The sequence below is a fragment of the Jaculus jaculus genome, chromosome 13 (genome assembly GCF_020740685.1).
Source record: "Jaculus jaculus isolate mJacJac1 chromosome 13, mJacJac1.mat.Y.cur, whole genome shotgun sequence".
Taxonomy (NCBI): domain Eukaryota; kingdom Metazoa; phylum Chordata; class Mammalia; order Rodentia; family Dipodidae; genus Jaculus; species Jaculus jaculus.
Window position 1 is genome coordinate 66,552,756 of NC_059114.1, and position 21,913 is coordinate 66,574,668.

Sequence of the window (21,913 nt, forward strand, 5' to 3'; positions counted from 1 at the left end):
GTTTCAAATGTTGCAATGTACAATTAATGGGCATTTATTAAAATGTAAGTCCCACAAAACCACAAATATTCTCTGCCTTGTTCACTTTTATAACCAGAACATCTGAAATATCTTAGGAAAAAAAAATGAATTTGGAACAATAAGAAAGGGAAGGAAATGGAAAAAATAAAAAAGAGAATAAAGGAAACTTTTGTTTGATCCTTGCAATTTTATTTGTTTTTGTGATGCAGTCATTTGGTATCATAATTATAACATGAAGGAAGATGGCTGTTTAGTCAATAATGACTATAACAAAATCAGATTGCTAAAAATAATGCATGTATTCTTTTATTATTATGTATACACTACAATTTATTAAAATTGGGAGACGTGCTAAAACGCATATTTTAAACATTAGTCTTTGTGGATAAACTTCATGTTCATATTCATGCTGTGCAAAGAATCTGAAGGAATGAGACATTAAGCATTATGTCTGGCATATAACTACAAATTAGCCTGATGTAACAAGAAATGATGAAACAAACATGTAGGTTTGTAAAAAAGAAAAAAGCAAAAAAAATCATATTTCTGTATATAGGTATATAGGCGTATAGGAATATGTTCATATATATGTATATAATGTATATAAGTATAAAATGTCATTTGACACACAGCCTTCACCTGATCAGTGAATAACTGAAATTAGGAGAATTTAAATGCCTTCTCCAACTATGGACAAAGCCAAATATTGAATAGCACTTACAAAATTTCAGATTGAATATTTACACATTCTTCATTCACCTTGATTATTTGCTTTTTACAAGATACTGTAAATAAAATCTCAGTAGGAGTGCATCCATGATTGGCAATCAGAATTGACTCTTCTGATGGCTGATCTCTTCCTGGGTTGAGAACATCTGCTTCCACCACAGTTTAAGGTACTGAGCTAATCTCATCTGTCTGGCACTTTGGACGTCTCAGGAAAAGATACTGTAATGTAAAACGAACACTACAGCTTCGAATAAATGAACATGCAACAGAGTTGAAACTGTTCATACTGTAGTAAGAAGGACATGGCATTCAAAGGACGAATGCCTCAAATTTTCAGTACCTTTCGCTGTCTCATGTGTGCTTCCTTTTCTTTTCTTTGGCTTTTTTGCTCCTTTCCTTTAGGATTCTAGTTTTATTAGGATCTATAAAGTGATAAAAGTCTTAAACTTCACAATGAAAGCGAAAGATCTGCAGCTGTCTGATGTCTTTCTGAAAACACTTAACCATCTGCCTTTAGAGTACAACTTCGCTCTGTACAGCCGCATATTTGATGACTTTGGAACTCACTACTTCACTTCAGGCTCCCTGGGTGGGGCGTATGACCTTCTGTACCAATTTAGCCGGGAGGAGCTAAATAACTCAGGTACGTTTTCCTCAGCTTTTTGCAACTGGTACAAAAGCATGCAACACATCTTTTTTTCCTATGCTTTCATTTTAATTACTACTCTCCTCTGAGTTGATTTAGGCCTGTTTTGTTGCCAAAGTGAGATGAAGAACAATCAAAAATTAGCACACAGTAAAACCAATAAAATAATAAATAAATAAATATGCTGGTTTCTGTGGTTAGGTAACTTGCTTGACTTTGAGTTTCCAAACATAACTTGAGAAGGGAGAGTCTTGCCAACCAACACCTCAGGAAGACAGAGGTTGTCTGGGTGAGACTTTTAGATAATTCACTTATAACATTTTTATAGGAAAAAATTTATAGCCAATTCCATAGCCATTATTTCCTTCTAATAACTTTAATTAAAGGGCAAGGGTGTCAGGTGAAGCACAATTAAAGACTTGACAAGGAACAAAGTTAATGTGGGCCAACCATGGATTACTAGAGAAACTTGAAATCAAGTGGAAAGCACATCTATTTGAGGAAAGGTTAAATAGTATACCTTAAGGTACAGAACAGAATTTTTGCTTTTCTATAAAATTAAAAAACATCTTGGTTTATTCAGTATTATCTAAAAGTTCCAATATTAATTATCATTATAATTTAAACATCTTTGGATAAATTTGTTGTTTAGTCAATAGTGTAAAATGACACAGGGTCATTGGGATGATCTGTCATGTGTCTCTTGAGATCATAAACTGAGAAATAATAATAACCAAAACCAATTATAAATTCTCCCAAATAAATAAAAATTAATCATCATTAAATTTTCAGAAAAAAAAAAAGAATTCAAAATGTAGTAATAGAAGAGCCCTGGAATCAGTGGTCTTAGTCTGGCCCCAAGATTTGACTGAACTACTTATAAAACAGAAGAAAATATACCATTTTTATTCAACCATACTGAGATAGCCATCTTTTTGTTAAAGTTGGAGATGCCAAATAAATTTGAGGACTTCAAATCAATGATTCTTTTACTCCCAACTATTAACACATCTCTTTCAATATGTCAAACCGTCAACAAGCAAACATGGAAGAAAGACACAAATAAAGAGAGAAAGAAAGACAAAGAAATAATAGAAAGGAAGGAAGAAAAGAAAAAAAGAAGAGAAACTTAAAATGAAAGACCTACTTTATATCTACCATCCTCACACTCAGACACCTGTGCATCCAGGTATTCACCATCACAGCACACTCCATACCACAAGCTCTCAGACAACTTGTCCCTGTATGTTATAACCTGCAACCATACTGCTCTGTTTGATAAGGTGCTTGTTTTAAGGTGCTTAAGAGCCAATATTATAGCCCTGTGTCTCATGTGCTTATACTTTTCAAGGAAACTTTTAAGAAAGTAATAAAAGGTCTATACTTTAATTTTTATGCTGCTGGTAGTTGGTTGGGTGACTCTTCGAGCTGTAATGAAAAATGAAATGTCAAAAGAAAAAAAAATAAAACAGAAAAAGGAAATATCATTCCTCTCAAATTATCTCCAATAAGTACTGCCAACCATCTTAAAGTAAGTTATGTCTGTCTTGCCATATAGGGTTCTGCTCACAGATAGACTGTGAGGTCAGTGAGCTTGATTATAGATGTCATAGCCAGAGTGACTCAGGTCAAAAGCTTCAGTCATTGACAATTTAGAACCAGATAAAAAGCAAGAGTGATGATGAGAGCCAAAGGTCTTTACCTGGATGGTCTGAGCTTCAGATCATTGGGACTTTTACATAACTTATGCAACTGTAGGGGAAATCATTCAGTGGAAGCAGTGCTGGAAAACTGGAATGATGTTAATCCCAACTCCCAACCTGAAGAGTGGGAATGAGGTAATGATGTCCACCTCCTCTGAGACAACAGGGAAACCCCATCAAGCACAGGCTTGAATTCAGATGATGCAGCAAACAGGCAAGGAAACCGAAGAACTCATCAGACAACAAGTTAGTTTCTCAAATCAAGGAAGAAAATGTCTGGAAGGTAGGGGCAAGGTGAGCTTCTGAGTTATAGGAAAGGAAGCACAGACAAGTATGAAAATGAGGGCTGAGGGATGGAGAGATGGTCAAGAGTCACACTGGAGGTGATAGTTGAGAAGGGCTCAGAGCTCTCTCCAGAATTTCAGCCTCCCATGGGGAACAGAATAGAACAGAGCATGCGCTCATCACATGATTCACAGGGTTACCCAATGGCAATACTCAGTAGAAGGACAAATTTAAAGAGTCCTTTGTGTGCAGTGTCCAGAAGTCAGGCAGGGAGAGGTAACAAGATCCCCGTGAGATGGGACACAGTGGTCTCACAGGGGCTTCTCGGGGTCAACACTGAAAGGAGACGCTCCTCCAATCGCTTCCACTTAGAATTATCTCAGGGTCTGGTCATATTAGGACTGAATCTCGAAGTAGCATTATCTACAGAAACTGAGCAGGACAGAGGCTGGTGCATCCTATACAACGCCTGAAGTTGAATGCCTGAAGACAACTCTGCTTCCACAGACTCTCAGCAGCGCATACTCAATGGGTTTTGTTTGTATCCCATTTCCTAGGTTTAACAAAAGAAGAAATCCAAAACTGTGTTCGATATGAAACAAAGAAACGTTTTGGTTTTGTTAAGAAAACAAAAGTGGAACACCGGTGCACAACCAACAAATTGTCTGAAAAATATGAAGGTAAGCACGTTCCCTTACCAGCTTGTCCAGTGTCCTGTGTCTGCCTGTCGCTAGATGTGACTGTGAAGTCTAACCTTTTCAATATTTCATTTCTGTCTCAGAACTCTACATGTGGGAAGGGGAAGGTACACATGTCATTAGAACTACATAAAAGTAGAAAAGACTAAAGTGTTCCTTGTCTTATTCATAACTTGTACAATTTAGTAAGATTTATTGAATTTCCTTAGGGGCAAAACTCAGTATCAAGCATTGCAAAGTAAATATGAGTGTAAACTAGACATCTCTATTAAGAAACTTACAGGGCTGGAGAGATGGCTTAGCAGTTAATCACTTGCCTGTGAAGCCTAAGGACCCCGTTTCGAGGCTTGATTTCCCAGGACCCATGTTAGCCAGATGCACAAGCGGGCACATGCTTCTGGAGTTTGTTTATAGTGGCTGGAGGCCCTGGCATGCCCATTCTCTCTCTGTCAATCTGTCACTCTCAAATAAGTTTTTAAAAACTTAAAAAAAAAGAAACTTGCAAAGTGAAAATACATATGTAAACCAACCATTAAAAAAATAATTATAGGGCTGGAGAGATGGCGTAGTGGTTAAGCGCTTGCCTGTGAAGCCTAAGGACCCCGGTTCGAGGCTCGGTTCCCCAGGTCCCACGTTAGCCAGATGCACAAGGGGGCGCACGCGTCTGGAGTTCGTTTGCAGAGGCTGGAAGCCCTGGCGCGCCCATTCTCTCTCTCTCTCCCTCTACCTGTCTTTCTCTCTGTGTCTGTCGCTCTCAAATAAATAAATAAATAAATAAAATTTAAAAAAAAATAATAATAATTATAGTGGAGAGATGGCTTAGTGGTTAAACACGTGCCTGTGAAGTCTTAGGACCCTGGTTTGAGGCTCGATTCCCCAGGACCCACGTTAGCCAGATGCACATGCATCTGGAGTTCATTTGTAGTGGCTAGAAGCCCTGGCATGCCCAATTTCTCCCTCTCCCTCGCTCTCTTTCTCTCTCTCTCTCTCTCTTTCTCTGTCTGCAGCTCTCAAATAAATAAATAAAATAAACAAAAAAATTAAAAATAATTATAACCACAACACTTGAGCTCATGCTATTTATCCCCGCAAAGGCAAATGACAGGAACTGCGCCTTTAAGTTGTTCTTTATTCAAAGCCAAGAATTTGAGAAGTTAGCAGATTTACATCTTAAAAACAACAAAAACAAAAGGTGCCTTACATCTTATCTCTTGCATGCAAATTTCATAGATATGGGAATGGGGCAATGAAAAAGGCAGTCAATCATTCCCTAGTTCAGTCCTGCCCCCGTGGTCAGGTGGCCAGTCATATTTCTGAGACTTGGGATGACTCTTTACTTATCATCCCTTACATTCCTCCCTCAATGTCTGGGGTTAAGCACTTCTTGGTAAACTGAGTTTAGTTAGTGTCTGCTGATACTTTAGTAACTTTTTGAGTAAAATGACTGTTTTTGTTGTTGGTTTTGAGGCAGTTATACTATGACGTCTGGGTTGATATCAAACTTTTCATCTTCTTACTTCAATTACAGGCAAGTGCTACCATGCCAGTGACTTGACTTTAATTGTGGAAATTCCCCATTTGTGACTCTAAACAATTTTGTATGAAGGTAGTATTCATTAACCATCTAGTTGTTTTGATCTCAGTTGTCCTTTATGCCAAGTTGAGATCTATCCTAGTTGGTCTGATCTGGCCCCACATTAGGGGATCCAAATTGTATTCATGACATAACAAGATTACCTGTCCACATATTGTTAAATGATAAAGGTTTTGTCTACTGTAGGACTTAGTCATATATTATTGACACTTCAATTTTTTAAAAGGCTTTTTAATATATTTTCCTTATCTCCCAAATTCTGGGGGTTATATAGAATGCTATATTCAAATAAGAACTGGACAAAATAACAGAACTTCAATGACCGTGATCAATGAACTAGTCTGTGTAAGCAAGGAAGGATAGAAAATACACAGAAAACCAAAAATCTTTATCTGTTAACTCTAATTGCAATTTGTGATAGAAAGGGCATCTGACCCCAATAAAACTGGAGGAGACAGAAAACAACTCCCTTTTTTCGTAGAGATGTAAACCTAGTCAGAGCATGCCCAAGGGGCTGTTACTAGAAATGGAGGCTGTGCCATTCATGGAGGCTCTGAAAACAACTACACACGGAACAGAAACACTAAACCAGAAGCCACACAGACTATCACACAGCAAGGAGATCAAAAAGGAATAGAAGATGCTTTTAATTCAGAAACCAAGCAAACTGTAACCACACAATCAAACAAGAAAACACAGCAACTTGATATGTGAACAAGATGAAGAATGCTGGGAGCAGCAGGGAAAGGGAACATCACAGGAAGCCTTCTCCTGCCCTCTCTCGCCTCCTCCTCTTCTCCCTTTCCCCTTTCTCTCTTGGCCTTGAGCTCTTGATACTTCTATCTCAATTCCTGAGTGCTAGAATTACACCATGCTGGATTTTGTCTCCATCTATTTATGCCCATGGGCACACTCTTCCTTCATTATTCCCGACCTGGACTATCACAAAACCCTCTCCACCAAAATCCTTTCTACTAGTCTTGCCTTCTTCCAATCTATTCTGCACATTTCTGTGATAGAAAATTTTCTTCATGACAAATCTTATCCATGAAACTGTTGTTCTTTAAGTGTTACATGTTTCCAACATGGAAAGATAAGCTCCCGTCTTTTTCTCTGAAGAGTTAAACATTTTCTAGTCTTCTAAGCAAATCATGTTCTCTGCTATGCCTTATCATTAAAAATTATTCCTGGTGAGGTGGTAGGGGAGGTGCATTTAGGGGACTGACAGAAATAAGAAAGTGTGCACTTGTTAGAAATCAAAGATGATCTGACTTCTTATCTCTTGCATGGTTCCCTAGACCTGTTTATCTACCTCCTGGGAGGGAGGTCTTTTGTAGTATTTAAACATTGTGATTAATCAAAATCGGCCTCCAAGCTTGGTGTCAGGGCTAGCCTCTTCCTGAGACAGCCCTTAGCCCTAACCAACCAGCTGTCCCTCTGGTTCACCAGAGCTGGAAGAAGCTCACCACTATAAGGTTATGAATACCTTTCAAGGGGCAGGCAGGCTCACTCACCACTTGGGAACTTACAGCTGTGGCTGCACTCGTCCAGGGCTGGCTCTGCCCAGGTCCAGACCCAGCCATGAGGGCTCCGTAGCCCTTTCTCTCCACATGGGTTCATATCCCCTCCAGCTCCCCACATGCCAGGAACTCCTTGAATTTTCTTTTCTCTCTTTCCTTTCCATGTCTTTTTCCAGATCCTCCACATGTGATCTCTAGTCCTTGGCTTGTACTCCCTTAATAAATATAGTAATTTGATAACTATCCTTCTCAGTCTTCTTTTATTTAATTCTTTGATTAAAATTAAAAAACAAACCTAGGGTTTGGGGTTCAAGGACTTTCCTGGACCCCTAACACCCCATTACACTGGTACTAAAACCTCACTGGTAAAGTGATTGATTGTTACACATTCTTAGAACAAACAGAAGCAGAATTACAGAAACTCCTGAACTTGAAGCTTTCACTCTCATGATGAAGACATGAGGTACAATAAAAATATAATATTGGTTAAATAATAAATAGATCATTTAAGTATAGAATAAGAATATATAGATGATTTATATATATCTGTGTTCATCTAAATAAGAACAGGCTTGACAAATGCATTTATACCATAGCTGTTCCCCCAAAAAGAGAACAAAAATGAATGAATCATGCAATAAGCAATTAACATAAATCAAAGAATGAATGTAGATTATAATCTAGTTTATAATGAAATAAAATATTTAATAAGGACATGAATTCAATAAGTCAAGGGCTCAGACATGGAAAGATTAAATATAAGAAGTACAAGAAAAAAGATTTCAAAGCTGACATGTAAAATCAAACATTAAGAAGCATCATCATAATTATAAATAAATTAGACACTGCAAAGAAAAACTATAATATTCTAAAGTAAAATGTATAAAGCTAGTCACATACAAGGAAAATCTAAAATAAAGTACAGAAGAAAGTTTAGACATTATTAAAGGAAATTTAATCAGACTGAAATGACAAATAACTTAATATGTGAAAATTACTACATGATACAAAACACTATTCTTAAAAAAATACTACAGAAGAACATGTTCCTAAAATAAAGTTAAGGAATTTTTCTTGATTATTTGTACTGGAAATGCCATGTATGTATATAACTTTAAGATAAATTCTGGTCAACTTATTAAATCCAGAGATTTAAAAAATAAATACCACAAGTATTTTAATTGAATAAAACAAGCCTACTAAAACATAACAACAACAATATGTGGCTAGTTTCAGACTTCCCCCTAACCAAATTCCATATTTAAAACAATAAAGAAATGTCCACAAATTTCTGAAAAATGAATTTAAAAAATGACCTTCAATGGGAAAACAACAGGAAGATGTTCTCAAAATATGCCAGAATTTTGGGAGTATATATCCTTGATTTTTTTTTTTGTTGTTGTTTGTTTGTTTTTCAAGGTAGGGTCTCACTCTAGCTCAGGCTGACATGGAATTCATGAGTCACAGGGTGGCCTCTAACTCACAGCGATCCTCTGACCACTGCCTCCAGAGTGCTGGGATTAAAGGTGTGCACCACCACACCCAGCTTATCCTTAAGTATTTAACTGAAAGAAAACTCCTAAACTGGAGAGATGGGTCAGCATTTAAAGGTGCTTGTTTGCAAAGCCTGAAGGCTTGGGTTTGAATTTCCAATACCCATGTGAAACCAAATGCATACAGTGGCACATACATCTGGAGTTTGCAGTGACAAGGACTCTTGGTGTGCACATCCCCCTGAAAACAAATAATAAAAATATTTTTAAACCCTCAACTACAAAATCCATATAGCAAAGTAATGAAAGAAAAACATAATTAGAATAATTCACAAATAATGACAGAAAAATATAAATTGCCAATGTAATGCAACACGGTTATTCTGAGAATTTTTTCCATTTGTTATTTATTATTTATGTGCATACTTAGTATGAATACATCATGAGTTGGTACCATTCTTTCCCTCCTTCCTGACCCCCTTCTGCTGAAGGCCCTCTTCAGTAGGGTTGTAGGTATTCTCCATGGGTTTGTAGGTTACATGTTACAGGAGCAGCAGTCAGTTGTTGGGGGAAGGCAATGCCCCTGGGCATGAATTCCCACCCTGTGACTCTTATAATCTTTCTGCCCTCTCTTCCACAAAGTTCCTTGAGCCATGCTGGGTGTGTTTTAAGTCTGCTTCAGTGATGAGTTCTTAGGAGCCTCTGGATCTCTGCTTTGATAGGGGTTGATTATCCTCAGGGTAATTATCCTCCTACACCCTGGTGCTGATTGTCAGGTTCACCATGGAAGCTGCATTCTTGCTCATCTCCCCAGTTCCTCTGTGGTTTCAGCTGGGGCTTAGCTGAAGTTCAAGGGGTAGTTTATCTCTTCAGGTCTTGCAACCTTCTGAAAGAGAAAAAACAGTTTCTCTAATGGAGAGTGAAGCCAACACAGGTTAACTGGGATAAGCCTTATTAATTTAAGCAGAACATAATGGATGTAGTCCCTCTTTCAGCCAAAGATTGATGAGAATTTGACATTGGAGAGCATGATCTTTGTCTCCATGAGATTCTGATCTAGTTCCCAATTCCAGATATGGGTTCCTTTCCACTTAGTGGATCTCTTAGCCAATCAGAAAGCTATTGGTTACCCACCAAGGCTGTGTGCCACTATTTCCCTTGTGTGTACACTTGTCAGGAGGTTTGCTTATGAGTAGCTTAGACCCCCTGATTATTCAGATAGTCATTGTCCACTTTCCCCCAATAGCTCATGTAGCACTTTCTGGCAATAGACAGGCTGTCTAAGCAAGGTCATTCCCTGTTCTGTGCCAGCAGCATATGGTGTCTTCAGCAATAGGGTCTTACCTTTTACCTCAGGAGGGTAATCAAGTGCTTTGACAGAACCCTGTCTTGTTTGGGGGACCTCGTAGGTCTCTCCAATCAACAGCTCATTGTGGGTAGCAACCATATTCAGTTACTGGGTGTTACAGGCCACAGCTAAAAAGGAAAATTAATTAAAGTTAGCTTCATCCCATTCTCTCCAGGTTCCTTCTTTTCAGGTGCTTCCACCAGGCTTTTCTTCTTCTTTTAGTTTATCTTAAGGGATAAAGGTTTTCATGGTACCAGCTCATTTTGGATTAAGTTTTGTGTTTTTTCCACCCTCCCAAGTTCTTCCCTGTTCCCAAGTCTTTCTAGTTTATCTTAAGGGATAAAGGTTTTCATGGTACCAGCTCATTTTGGATTAAGTTTTGTGTTTTTTCCACCCTCCCAAGTTCTTCCCTGTTCCCAAGTCTTTCCATCACCATTGTCTGGGCCTCAAGTTCCCTATCAGGCATGTCAGCAACTCAAGCTAATCCAGCTTAGGGACAATGGATGAGTGAGACCATGTGGCGATTGTCTTTCTGTGACTGTGTGAGTTCACTGAGTATGACCTGTTCTAAGTCCATTCATTTTTCTACAAATTTCATTGTGTCATTTTTTTCCTTACTTTTGAGTAGAATGCCATTGTACAAATGTACTACAACTTCATTTACCCATTCATCCAATGATGGGCACCTGGGTTGATTCCAGTTGTAAGGTATTATGAATTGAGCAGGTACAAATATGTTTGAGCAAATAGCTCTGTAGTGAAGTGTGGGCCATTCTATATTCACCTTTTACATCTCTATATTGATTTCCATATGGGTTGTATAAGCTCATAATCCCACCATCAGAGAATAAAAGTTCCTTTTTCTCCACATCCTAGACAACATTTATTATCATTTGATTCTTTGATAATTGCCATCCTTACTGGAGTATGGTGGAACCTCATAATTATTTTAATTTGCATTTCCCTGATGGTTAGAAATGTTTAACTTTCTCTTAAGTGTGTGTTAGCCATTTGAATTTCTTCTTCTGAGAGCCTCCTATTCATTCTGTGCCCCATTTTTTGAGTGGGTTGTTTTTTTATATTTGTTGGATTCTTATTTGTTTTTTGGGGGGAGGGCATTTTTTTTCTTTGATTTTTTTTTATTGTTTAGCCTTTTTTTTTTTTTTTTTTTGAGTTCTTTGTAGATTCTAGATATCAGACCTCTATCAGTGGTATAGCTGGCAAACATTTTCTCCCATTCTGGAAGTAATATATTGGCTCTTATTATGGAATTTTTGTCTGTGCAAAAGCTTTTTAGCTTCATGAGATCCCCTTGGTTGAATGATTGTTTAATTTCCTGGGCTACTGTGGTTTTGTTCAGGTAGTCTTCCCCCACTCCTATATCGTGGAGAGTTCCTCCTTCCAGAAGAAGAGTTTCTAGTCTTAGATTGAAGTCATTAATCCATCAGGACTTGATTTTTTTTGTGTGTGTCTCGTTAGCTGTGTGGGTCTAGTTTCACTTATCTACATATGGTCATCCAATTTGTCTGGCATAATTTGTTGAAGATGCTGTCTTTGCTCCAGTCTACATTATTGTCACTGCTGTCAAAGACCAAGTAGCTGTAGTAACTTGACCTGAAGCCTTGGTCTTCAATTCTTTTCCATTGGTCTATATTTTTGTTTTTTGTGGCAGTAACATGCTGATTTTGTTACTATGGCTCTGTATTGTAGACTTATATCAGGTATGGTGATACACTAGAGGTGTTTCTTTTGCTGAGGATATGTTTGGATATCTGAGGCCTGCTGCAATTTCATATGAATTTTTTTAAATTATTTTTATTTATTTATTTATTTGAGAGTTACAGAGAGAGAAGAGGGAGAGGGTGCGAGAGAGGGGGAGAGAGAATGGGCACACCAGGGCCTCTAGCCACTGCAAATGAACTCCAGATGCATGTGCCCTCTTTTGCATCTGGCTAACATGGGTCCTGGGGAATTGAGCCTTGAACCGGGGTCCTTAGGCTTCACAGGCAAGCACTTAACCACTAAGCCATCTCTCAAGCCCTCATATGAATTTTGAGATCACTTTTTCTATCTCTGTGAAGAATGATGCTGGAATTTTTATTGATATAGCATTAAATCTGTATACTCCTTTTGGTAGAATTGCCATTTACACAATGTTAAATCTACCTATCTAGGAGCATGGGAGGTCTTCCATCTTCACAAGTACTCCTCAATGTCTTCCTTGAGTGTTCTTGTGTTTTCATTATATAGGCCTTTCATATCCCTGGTTAGCAGTATTCCAAGGTATTTAATTATTTATTCATTTTGCTATTGAAAATTGGACAGTCTTGTTAATTTGTTTCTCTGGATGTATGTCCTTTGCATATAGAATGGCTGATTTTTGTGTGTTAATTTTGTATCCTGCCACTTTACTGAAGGAATAAATCACCTTTAGAAGTTTTGAGATGGAGACTTTTGGGTTGCTTATATATAGGATCATGTCATCTACAAACAGGGCTAACTTGACTTCTTCCTTTCAAATTTCAATTCCTTTTATGTCTTTCTCTTGTCTTATTGCTTGGGCTAGGAGTTCTAGTACTATGTTGAAGAGCAGTGGTGAGAGTGGTCACCCCTGTCTTATTCCCAGTCTCAATGGGAACTCCTTGAGTCTTTCCTTACTAAGTATTATTTGGGCTTTAGGTGCTTTATATATAACCTTTATTCTGTTGAGATATAAATCCTCCATGCTTATTCTCTCCAGCATTTTGATCATGAAATGATGTTATATTTTTGTCAAAGGCCTTGCCTGTGTCTATTAAAATGATCATGTAGTTCTCGTAATTAAGTTTTTTTTTTAATGTGGTGTATTATGTTGATGATATCCATATGTTAAACCATTCCTGTCTCCCTGGGATGAAGCCTACTTAATCAAGGTGGATAATGCTTTTGATGTGTTATTGAATTTGGTTTGTGAGGATTTGGTTAAAGATCGTTCCATCTAAGTTCATCAGTGATACAGGCCTATAGTTTTCTTTTTATGTTGCATCTCTTTCTGGTTTTGGTATTAGGGTAATGTTAGTCTCCTAAAAGGAGTTGGGGAGCATTCCCTGTTCTCCAATTATATGAAAGAGTTTGAGAAAAATTGGTTTCAATTCTTGGATGAAGGTTTGATAGAATTCGGCTGAGAAGCCATCTGGTCCTGGACTTTTCTTCTTATGGAGGTTTTTGATTACCATTTCAATCTTGAAGGATGTGATAGGTGTGTTTAGGTGATTAATCTGCTCTGAGTTTAATTTTGTAGGTGGTCTTTGTTTAGGAATTCATCCATTTCTTCCAAATTATGCAATTTTTGTGGGGTAGAGGTTTTGGAAGTAAGTTCTGATGATACTTCTAATTTCATTTATGTCTGTTGTGACCTAACCTTTTTCATTTCTAATTTTGTTAATTTGAAACATTTCTGGTTTTCATTTGAAAAAATTGGCCAGGGGTTTATCAACCTTGTTTATTTTTCGAAGAACCAGCTCTTTGTTTCATCAATTTTCTTGTTTTCTCAGCTTCTAATTCATTAATTTTTGCTCTGATATTATTTATTTCCATTTGGAGTTGTTTGGGTTGGATTCTTCTTATTTTTCCAATGCCTTTAGGCAGATAGTTAGGTTATTTATTTGGGATCTTTCTGACTTGATTATGAAGGAATTCATAATCCCCTTCCTTGTGTCCCATAAGTTTTGGTTACTTGTGTTCCCATTGTCATTCAATTTTAGAAATTTTAAAATTTCTTTTTTTATTTTTTCCACTTCCCATTTATTCTCTAAAAGTGTGGTGGAGGGTCTGGAGAACTGGCTTAATGGTTAAGGCATTTGCCTGCAACACTAAAGGATCCAGGTTTGATTACCCAGGACCCATGTAAGCCAGATGCACAAGGTGGCACATGCCTCTGGAGTTCATTTATAGTGGCTAAAGGCCCTGGCACACCCATATTCTCTCTCTCTCTCTATCAAATAAATAAATAAATAAAATTTTAAGTGTGCGGGAGATGAAGCAGCCTTCAGTTCAGCCCAGTAAGGGTGCAAGACAAGGGGCAGGAGCTCAGGTGGGCTGTGGGATCAGTTGGAGCAGCTGGAAGTAGCCAGGCTTAGGCCAGAGGCAGTGGATCAGGGCCTTCAGGAGACTGGGGAAGTAGCAAAGGCAACTGAAAGATGACAGCCCTCTGGGAAAGGCATGCAGGCTGCATTTGGCTGTAGGTAGGGGAGCAGCCTACAGCGACCTCTGGGAAACGAGGAAGGCATATAGGAACTCCTGGAGAGTGGCAAGGCACTGGGTCCCCAAGAGATACAATGGGAGGGTCTCGAGGTGGGGGACAGTCCATGGGAGCCAGTCAGTGGAGGCTGCAGATAGCACAGCAGAGAATCTGGTCAGGGGCTTGGGGCCGTGGTTGGTGGAACCCGAGGGTCAGGTGGGTTACTAGAGAGTATGGGAATAAGGAGGTTCCCTACAGTGCCCCTCCATGCCCACCTACTTGGGGTCTGCTATGACCAACTCACACTGGAGCCCCACAGACCTTAGCTGGTATTACCCTAGGAACTGAAGCATGGTTAGGAGGATGCCATCTTGCCATTCTGAGTTTTATTTATTTAATTTTCAGTCAAATACAGTGTTCTTTCATGTTTCTTCTTTGCTGTTTCCCAAGGATAATCTATGTGAGGTTATGTGTATGCCTGTACACACACATGTTGTAGGGGTCATGCACATCCTGACATCAGAGAAAGAATGGGACTACTGTTAATATAGTAACTGTTGCATTCACGTTCACATTGCTGCTAGAAATCACCCAACCAAGAGCAGCTTCTGGAAAAAAAAGAGGTTTATTCTGGCTTACAGACTCAAGGGGAAGCTCCACAAGGGCAGAGGAAAAGGATGGCATGAGCAGAGGGTGGACAACACCTCCCAGCCAACATAAGGTGGACCACAGCAACAGGAGGGTGTGCCAAACATTGGCATGGGGAAACTGGCTATAACACCCATAAGCCCACCCCCAACAATACACTCCCTCCAGGAGGTGTTAATTCCCAAATCTCCATCAGCTGGCAATCTAGCATTCAGAACAGGTAAGTTGATGAGGTCACCTGAATCAAACCACCACATTCCACCCCTGGCCTCCATAAACTGAATAAAATACATGATGTAAAATGCAATGCATTCAGTCCAACTTTAAGGTTTTATCAATCCCAGTGATGTTCAAATATCCCCATAGTCCAAGGTTTTTTTTAACTGAGCCATAATAAAAAAAAAAAAGAAATAAAACAAACATAATAGCACACAATAAATATTCACACTGCAAAAAATGGCATTGGGCATAGCAAAGAAATATTCAACCAATACAAGATTTAAAACAACCAGGGCAAACATCAAACTGTAGCTTCAAGTCCAACAACTCTAACCAGTGACAAATCTTCAAGTCCAATAATTCTGACCAGCAACAAGACTTTGGCATTCCAATTCCACCCCTCCAGCTAGGATACTCACAGTCCTGGAAAACTTCATCTGGGGCCAGCAGCTCTCCTTGGCAGACATCCCATGGTCCTGGCATCTCCACTGAAATCCACAGTTCATCCTCGTGGCTCCATTGGGTCTCCATGCAGGCAACCAGCAAACATGCTTCACCCTGCCCATGACCTTTCCAAAACACAAGACCATGTTGCAAACTCAATGACCATCTTTCCTGCATTTCTTACACTCCACAATACCAGGTAGGGTGTCAATTTGTTAATCTAGGAGGGAATAAAGCAGACTTTGAAGAACAGGACACTTCTTGAGCACTCACACCCCTCCAAAAGAGTCTACATTCTTCTTGTTGCCCCAGTGCAGGTCAGCTGACCCAATCTCAAAGTTTGTAATCTCTCAAACAATTTGCAGATGAATGGACAATAATTTATGCCCAAAGATTTCATTTTTTCTATGCCATCTCCCTCTGCTCACACCAGTTCATTTCTACGCAAAGCAGCCCTGCACAACTTCTCAGGACACAGGCATAACAGCAAGCTTCCCACACAAACTGCTAGCCCAGTCCAGGCAAAGCTCTTTCTCAGCCTCACAAGCAAGACCTCACAGTCCATAGTTGTTACTGCATTCAGGCCTTTCAACTCTGACCAGAATAGTCCATCAAGCTACACTTACAGCACTACAGGGTGTCTCTTAGGCCAAGATTTCAAATCCTTCCACATTCCTCTTGAAAATCAGCTCCAAAAGGCCAAAGCCACACAGTCAAGTGTCTAGTAGCAACCCCACTCCTCGGTACCACTTTACTGTTGCAGTCAGGTGATCATTGCTGGTAGAAATCACCCAACCAAGAGCAGCTTGTGGGGATAAAGGAGGTTTATTTTGGCTTACAGGCTCGAGGGGAAGCTCCACGATGGCAGGGGAAACAATGGCATGAGCAGAGGGTGGACATCACCCCCTGGCCAACATAAGGTGGACAACAGCAACAGGAGGGTGTGCCAAACACTGGCAAGGGGAAACTGGCTATAACACCCATAAGCCCACCCCAAACAATACACTCCCCCCAGGAGGCGATAATTCCCAAATCTCCAACTGGGAATCTAGCATTCAGGACGAGTAAGTTTATAGGGGACACTTAAATCAAACCACCACAGTGTCCTTGTCTTTTCTGGCCTTAGCCAATATGTCATTTGCCTGCATCTCTGATCCTCTCAAACACTTTCTCATCTTTCTCGGGGTTTACAGACTCTCTGACTGTTTTCTGCACAGTGGCCATGCAGTGTTACAGTCTTTATAGCCACCTATGGAGCCACTATGTTGGGTGTCATATTTAAGATAAAATGTCCATTGTAATCATACTCATTCTAATTCACACAGCCGTGAGAGACTTGGGTACAAGCGAACATGAGTTTCTGGCAGAATCCTGTTATACCACTGTCCCTTCCAAGACAACTCAAAGAAGCAGAATCATGTCTTAAGGGAAGATTTCGCCAAATCTAAATCTTAATTATCATATGCTCAGTACTTTTCATTGGCCCTGCTTCTCAAACAAAAAAATCTGCTTTTGAGAAGGAAATTAGTTCATGTCCTTAAACACTTTATCAATCTATGATTCATATTATACATGCCACATCCTGGATCATAGAAGTCTTGGTTCTGAATATTTAAATTTAAGCATAAGGACCTGAACAGAGGGCTCTAAAGATTGCTTAACAGTTAAGGCACTTTCCTGTGAAGCCTAAGGACATAGGTTTGATAACCCCATATGCATGTAAGCCAGATACACATGGTGGTGCATATGTCTGGAATTCACTTACAACGTTTGGAGGCCCTGGTGTGCCCATTTTCTCTCTACATCTGCCTCTCTCTATCTCCAATAAATAAATAAATATTAGGGAAAAAAAGAAAAAGAAAAGATATTTTAGAAAGTGAACTGAACAGAGATAAGGAGATGGCCCAGCAAATAAAGCACTTGTCACACCAGCATGAAGACCAGAGTTGAGATCCCTGCACACCAGTGAAATGGGAGGCAGAGACAGGAAATCCCTATAACCACATGAGCAGCCACCCTGGAACACACACTGAAAATCATGGCCTCCAAATCTGTGATTTCTGTTCGATTTTTTTTTTTTTTTTAAGTGTACTTGAGAGCTCAGAGAACAAAGTTTGATTGTTCTTTCTTTCTGTCTTCTCATGAAGCAGTTTTAATTATGATAGGAAGGGCAGTTTTAGAGTGTAAGATCATGTACAAAAATGAATATGAAGATTTTTAAGTCTGTGTGTAAAGAGCCCAACATATACCTGATGTTTACCAGACATGGTCCTCAGCACTGTTACCATGCCTGTTATTAAACTTGCTGCAGGGATGAGGAATGTTAACTTTCTCCGTTGAGCTTACTTTTTCTCCCTTCAAAGTAGGCATTTTTTAAATTTTTTTTTCTTTATTTATTTCAGAGTGTCAGACAGAGAGAGAAAGAGGCAGAGGGAGAGAGAGAGAGAATGGGCACACGACGGCTTCCAGCCACTGCAAATGAACCCCAGACATGTGCACCCCCTTGTGCATCTGGATAACATGGGTCCTGGGGAGTTGAGCCTCGAACCAGGGTCCTTAGGCTTCACAGGCAAGCGCTTAACCACTAAGCCATCTCTCCAGCCTGGCATTTTTTAGAGTATGAATTCTCAATAAAATTAAATTTGTTGAAACATCTTGCAGGTTCATTTTTGCAAGGAACAGAGAAATCCATATCCCTGGTCCGAGGTGGGAAAAGTCAATACACAGCTGCTTTGGCCTGGGAAAAAGGGAGTTCTGGTCCAGAGGAGACAGTCTTTTCTCAGTGGTTAGAATCTGTGAAGGAGAACCCTGCTGTGGTTGACTTTGAGGTAAGATTAAAAGAAATCAGGAGTAAGAAAGGCACAGAAGTTCTCTGCCAGCCCAAATTGCACAACATACAATTCCTTTTCCATTTTCTTTTTCTGGTGATAAATGAAAAGTCTTTCTTTAATATGCAGGTTAAATTGCACATATATTGCTTTTGCAATTCAAACAAGCATTCTCAGTACAGTATTTAGAACTCTTAGCATGCATGAAACACCAAAAAAGGGTATTTAGTGAATAAAATTGCTCAGACTTGCTTGGTAGTAGCACTCTTTCGCTTCTTATGGACACAGTAAATTTAGTTTTTGTGTTTTTCTTGTAGCCTGTGCTTCATGAGCACACCCAGATCTTCATTTATAGTGCTGTGAGATGATTTGGATTTTAGACCCATAGGATTCCAGTTTCTGTCACCATTGATTTGATTTATCAGTTTTGTAGTTGTAATTAAATGAACTGTGATTTTTGTTATTTATGGAATATGTTGTGCACTTATCAGTCATATCTCATTTAGAGTCAGCTTTGTAAATAACATCACTACATTTAAAATGACTTCAAAAGAAGTTATTATGTTTATTAACTTAAGTGAAGATGGAGTTTAATTGTCATGATGACAGCATCAGTTATACACAGCAGGAATGTTGACTGTACTTTACAGGCTCCTTTATTTTATTTATTTAAAAAAAATTTTGTTCACTTTTTATTTATTTGAGTGACAGACACAGAGAGAGGGAGAGAGAGAGGGAAAGAAAATGAGAGAGAGGGGTGCGCCAGGGCCTCCAGCCACTGCAAACGAACTCCAGACGCGTGCACCCCCTTGTGCATCTGGCTAACGTGGGTCCTGGGGAATCAAGCCTTGAACCAAGGTCCTTAGGCTTCACAGGCAAGTGCTTAACCCCTAAGCCATTTCTCCAGCCCCACAGGCTCCTTTATGTCATACTATGAACACTATGTGTTCATTTCCTTAAGGGTTTTAAATGTTTATAAAGTAAATGCACTCTTCTTTTATTGTTAGGCCCACTATTTGTTACTCTCATTCTTCCATTCACACAAATGGCAATTTCCCCATTCGCTTCTGCCAGTTTTCAATTTTTCATCTGGTTCCAAAATAAGCTGGTATTATCCTTAGAAGAAAAAAGAAGGAAAACTTAACATCCTCTGTAAATTTTTTGTGTCAAACTTAATGAGGTCGTGCCAGATCATTAATAGCTCTTGGTTACCTATCTCAGTACTGTGACTCCTACATTTGCTGCTTAATAATAACATAATGCAAGTTTAAGTAAGCAACATCAGACATATGGCATCCTTTACAGGACTGCAGGGAAGGTAAGCTCCACACAGTTTTTACCTGCCCTCTGTTAGAACACGAATGACCTCTTGTTTGAACGTTGACCCAGCCACCCCTCTCACTTTTCACATTCCTGGAACCTGGACCACCCGCCCCCATTGTCACTTTCCTGGAATGGCCTAAGCCACCTGTCTGATTATCACTTCCCAGAAGTGGCCCAGGCTCTGAGGCAAGGCAGGCCAACCTGCAACTAAAGAATTACAATGACCCCCACTGCCCTACAAGGTAAGGGAGGATGCCTAGAATAAAGTCTGATGTTACTCCACATTGTTCCTCTTGTCTTTTCCCACACTTTTTCTAATACCCTCAAGTACAAGACTCTCCGCTCCTGGCTCAGTAGACACTACACTAGATCCCACTGTCAACCCTGGGAAACATGGGGATCCCTAGAGCTTACTTACTGGACTAGATAGTGACAGCAGCCTGTGGCCCAAAGGGACAGGACTGGACCTGCCCTTTCTCTTCTGCGTGTAGCTTGCTCCCATCATGGACTTGGTCAGAAACATCCCCTGTGCTGTGACAAAACGGAACAACCTCAGGAAAGCTTTCAGAGAATATGCAGCCAAGTTTGACCCTTGCCAGTGCGCCCCGTGTCCCAACAATGGACGTCCTGTGCTCTCGGGGACTGAATGCATGTGTGTATGCCAGAGTGGCACCTATGGTGACAACTGTGAGAGGCGGTCTCCTGATTATACCTCTGGTAAGTATCACTTTTTCTCTTCAAGATATAGTCAAGGGTGATCATTTGAGACAAAACAAAACTTATTAGCTACCTTCATCTTGTGCAAACTCATAAACAAAACAAGCTTTCAAATGTCAGACTCCAATGACAAACAGGTCTGGTGTTGATCTCAGCTGTAATCCATGAGGTACACAACTTTGAAAGTTACTTCATCTGTCCATGTTATAATCTGCTCATCCATAAAATTAAGGATAATCTAGTGTCTACCTGGAAATTAAAATGCATATTGATTTGTGTTTTATGATATACTTAAGAACATGTAGTATAATGCTTCTAACATTAAATAAACATAAAAATAGTAAATGTAGGATACTGTCATAAACACACACACACACACAGGATGGTTTTGTGATAAGGGACAAATTAAACTGATAATGAAAGAAGTACATACGTAAGTATATTCATAGTTAACTCAAATTCTCCTTATAGAATGAGACTTGGGAGTGAGGATATGTTCTACTACCTTAAAACTATAATTTGACCCATTTTCCATTCAGAGATGTCCATACTTATCATACATATGCACATATGCACATACTCACGTACATGTATGTACATAGTGATGCATCTACTGATAGTTAAAAATGAGCCATAATTATTGCCAAATTATTTACACCTGTGAGAATAAAATGAGGCTATCAGGCAATGTATCAGATCCCTTCCATAACAAATTTCTTTCATTCTCACTATAAACCTAAAATATCTCACAAAGCATGTTACACAGGAAAAAGTGTGAAGGAATTAAGCTGATCCAGGTTTAAAGCCCAAGTTCATTCAGGTGCACCTGCACAGCAGTGGGTCTTCCTCTGTTCCAGATGCAGTGGACGGGAGCTGGGGCTGCTGGTCACCCTGGAGCCCGTGCAATGCTGCCTATAAGAGATCGAGAAGCCGAAAGTGCAATCACCCCGCCCCGCAACACGGAGGGAGACGCTGTGAGGGAGAGAAGCAGCAAGAGGAAGACTGCACATTTTCAATAATGGAAAATGTGTAAGGTTGGGTAAGAGGGAGGAAAGTGTCATTTCTCCCACCAGCAGGAAGAGTCCAGATACTTGTCACATCAACTACTACTAAGTAAAAACTACTTAGAATTGTATGCATGACCATGCAGCATACTTTGGAGGTACTAAGTCTGCTGTTGTCCTTAACCAGCTAAGGAAGATTTATCACTATTTCATCTGTAATTTCAATGTAATATCGATTCATATACATTATGCATATACATAGGCATAAGTATTGACACACTTTTTTTTTTTTTTAAAGTGGACCTTGTATCAGTGATGGTGAAGAAATGAAAGAGGTTGATCTTCCTGAGACAGAGTCAGATTCAGGGTGTCCTAGGCCAGTTCTTCCGGAAAATGCCTTCATCTGGGTACGTGTTCTCACCTTAACTTTTACTTTGGGATTAAAAAAAAATAACTTGAAATTAATGGATTTTC

General features: G+C 39.4%; 1 protein-coding gene across 1 annotated transcript in view; it reads left to right on the top strand.

The window, feature by feature from the left end:
* Nucleotides 1–21,913, top strand: part of C6 (complement C6) — a 73,972-nt gene that overhangs the window by 30,412 nt on the left and 21,647 nt on the right. Inside the window, exons 7-12 of the mRNA XM_004652498.2 lie at nucleotides 1,153–1,393; nucleotides 3,942–4,064; nucleotides 18,229–18,395; nucleotides 20,210–20,435; nucleotides 21,293–21,464; nucleotides 21,738–21,846. Coding sequence (XP_004652555.2) covers nucleotides 1,153–1,393; nucleotides 3,942–4,064; nucleotides 18,229–18,395; nucleotides 20,210–20,435; nucleotides 21,293–21,464; nucleotides 21,738–21,846 — 1,038 coding nt within the window. The remainder of the gene's footprint in view (nucleotides 1–1,152; nucleotides 1,394–3,941; nucleotides 4,065–18,228; nucleotides 18,396–20,209; nucleotides 20,436–21,292; nucleotides 21,465–21,737; nucleotides 21,847–21,913) is intronic.